The 2,859-nt window shown below is 34.3% G+C and overlaps 2 protein-coding genes across 2 annotated transcripts; one reads left to right on the plus strand and one right to left on the minus strand.

Annotated features, from left to right (window-relative positions):
* Positions 1–477: 477 nt before the first annotated feature.
* Positions 478–1,596, plus strand: NAEGRDRAFT_44898 (uncharacterized protein; the record flags this gene model as incomplete). The annotated part of the gene is made up of 2 exons (XM_002668473.1): positions 478–877; positions 929–1,596. 2 exons carry the CDS (start codon positions 478–480, stop codon positions 1,594–1,596), a joined length of 1,068 nt encoding a protein of 355 aa, XP_002668519.1.
* A 479-nt stretch (positions 1,597–2,075) lies between these two features.
* On the minus strand, positions 2,076–2,600 carry NAEGRDRAFT_76566 (uncharacterized protein; the record flags this gene model as incomplete). Its single annotated transcript, XM_002668474.1, has 1 exon — positions 2,076–2,600. One exon carries the CDS (start codon positions 2,598–2,600, stop codon positions 2,076–2,078), a length of 525 nt encoding a protein of 174 aa, XP_002668520.1.
* Between the last annotated feature and the right edge of the window lie 259 nt (positions 2,601–2,859).

Below are 2,859 nucleotides of genomic sequence, written 5' to 3' on the forward strand. Positions count from 1 at the left end.
ACCAACTAAAAGACCATATTATGACTTGTTTTTCTCATGTTTTGTTTTCAATGAATAATTAGATGCAAATCCAATTGAAACTTTGATTTTGTAAATGGTGATCACTCTTCAATAACTTGCGAATTGATTGCTAATGAGCCCATACAGTGGATTATAGACACTAGCTTCCCATGACTTAAACTTCTTTCCTTACTCTCTCAATCAGTTGCTAATTTAGATTGTTTGTAAAATGAAATCGACTTGTTTAAATTGGTTTACAACAGAAGGATTGATTACTTGCAAGTATAAACAGTATAACCAACTAACAATTGAACAAATGGATGACATCTAACTTATTGACAAAGTACGAGTACATTTTCCAAAAGACCCTCGCTCGCACTTTCGTACAAATTCTCTTTCCTTTAAAAAGAAACTCTAGAGTACAATTAACAAAACAATAAAAAAACAAACAAACAACACAATCAGAAGAAACGTAAGATGAAGTATGAAAATTTGGGTAACACTGGCATGAAAGTCTCCAAAATCTGTCTCGGATGCATGAGTTTCGGCTCACCAAAATGGTTTGATTGGGTTTTGGAAGAACCAGAATCAATGATCATTCTCAAGAAGGCCTGGGAGTTGGGTATTAACTTCTTCGACACTGCCAACCTTTATTCGAATGGTGAAAGTGAGAGAATTTTGGGTAAATTCATTAGGGAGAATAACATTCCGAGAGAGGAAGTTGTTATTGCTACTAAGGTTTTTGGTCCGGTTGACAAGAGTGGAGAACAAAGGTACCTACCGTTGAGTGATGATAAGAAGGTGAATACTCATGGATTGTCGAGAAAGCATATTATGCATGCTGTTGAGGAATCATTGGAAAGATTGGGAACAGATTGTAAGTATTGTTGAAAATTGCAAAGTTCAGTTGACTGAATATTGTAAACAGACATTGATTTATATATTATTCATCGTTGGGATCCAGACACTCCTATTGAAGAAACCATGGAAACTTTACATGATTTGGTAAAATCTGGAAAGGTCAGATATATTGGTGCCTCTTTAATGTTTGCTTGGCAATTTGCTAAAGCTCAACATTATGCTGATAAGAAGGGATTGACCAAGTTTGTTTCCATGCAAAATCTCTATCATTTACTGTATAGAGAAGAGGAAAGAGACATGATTCCAATGTGTTTGGATCAGGGAGTTTCCTTAACTCCATATAGTCCACTTGCTAAGGGAATTTTGGCAAGAGCTCACGAATTTGTCAACTCTGAGAAAACAAGCAATGATGAGGATGAGGATGAGAAATCCAAGAGAGCAAATTCAGATTTCATTCAAAAACAATTCCAAGAAACCATAACTGAAGGTGATAAGGAAAATTTGAGAAGAGTTTCAGAATTGGCTAATAAGAAGAATGTCTCACCAGCTCAAATTGCTATTGCTTGGCTATTGAAGAAGCCAGGAGTTACCAGTCCAATTGTTGGTGCCACAAAAGTATCGAATATTGAATCGTCTATTGCTGCTTTGGATATTGAACTCACCACTGAGGAAGTCAAATATTTGGATGAATCCTACACAGCCAAAGCACCTCATCCAGTTGGTGTTAGAAAGTAATATATACATTCGTTATCAAGAATCCTATCATGCTGGATTAAATATCATTTCGAACTGTTTATTATAATTTCAAAAGAAACAAAACCCATGACCAATTTTAACAAATTTTCCATCATTTACATCTGAATTATCAAATAGCACTTCAATGAAGAGGATTATCACATTATTTTATTAAAAATTTTATTAATTATTAAATTAACTCTGTTAAAGCTTTAGTTTTAACACGAAAGGCAATAATATTCAGTATTAAGATTTTAAGGTATTGAATGGCTACGGCCATATCACGATGAATGCACCTCATCCCGTCCGATTTGAGAAGTTAAGCATCGTCGAGCCACATCAGTACTGAGGTTGGAGACAACTTGGGAACCTGTGGTGCTGTAGTCTTTTTTTCTTTCTGTTGCTGTAAAATAGAAACAAGTCGATCCTTGTTTTTCTATTAGATACTTCTAATTGTTTCACATATTATATACATTTATTTATTGTTGAATATTCTCATTGTAAACTAACCGCCTCCTTTCTTCCTCCTCATCATTAATAGTTTGCTGCTGAGAAACTTTGGCCTTTCCAAATCTATTAATGAAAATTCTTTGATACCATTTCATTTTCCTCACTGGAAAAACTTGTTGCAACAAAATTGCCATCAACAATGAAGGAATCATTAAAATGGAAACTAAAACTGAACCAAAAAAAATTAATAACCAAGTTGGGATGGAATCTGTTGCATGTGTTGCGTAATAATTGAGAATTTGATTGATTTCTTGTTTGGTTTGGGGTTCAGATAGTTTTGTAATGGTTGCATTGATAATTTCTGAAACAATTGTGGAAAAGTCAATGTCATTTTGTTTGAGAGATGATTTGACAGTTTCAATAACTTGTTGATTAGTGAATTGTTGGGCCATTTGATTAATGATTGGTTGGGAATACTGTAATGAGTTTTGGAATAATTGATTGAATGGAATATTATTGAGAAGTGTTGAAATATTTTGAGAGATTGCTGACATGGCATTATTTGTTACTGCTGTGATTTGATTCTTGTTGAGTACGTCGATAATGGCTTGTGAAACTTGAAATCTAATATTTGTTGTTACATTGTTTACAACATTTTCAATTGCTTGTTCCAATTTTTTGAAGAGTTTTTCGAAAATATTCGAATCAGCTAGAGAAGGAAGGGAAAACCTTTCGTCCACAGATCTTCCACTGCCGGTGTGATGAGGATTATGATTAGGAAGGTGATTGTTAGGCTCGGAGAGTGCGGTTTTA

This window comes from Naegleria gruberi, assembly GCF_000004985.1.
Source record: "Naegleria gruberi genomic scaffold NAEGRscaffold_197, whole genome shotgun sequence".
Classification (NCBI taxonomy): domain Eukaryota; phylum Heterolobosea; class Eutetramitea; order Acrasida; family Naegleriidae; genus Naegleria; species Naegleria gruberi.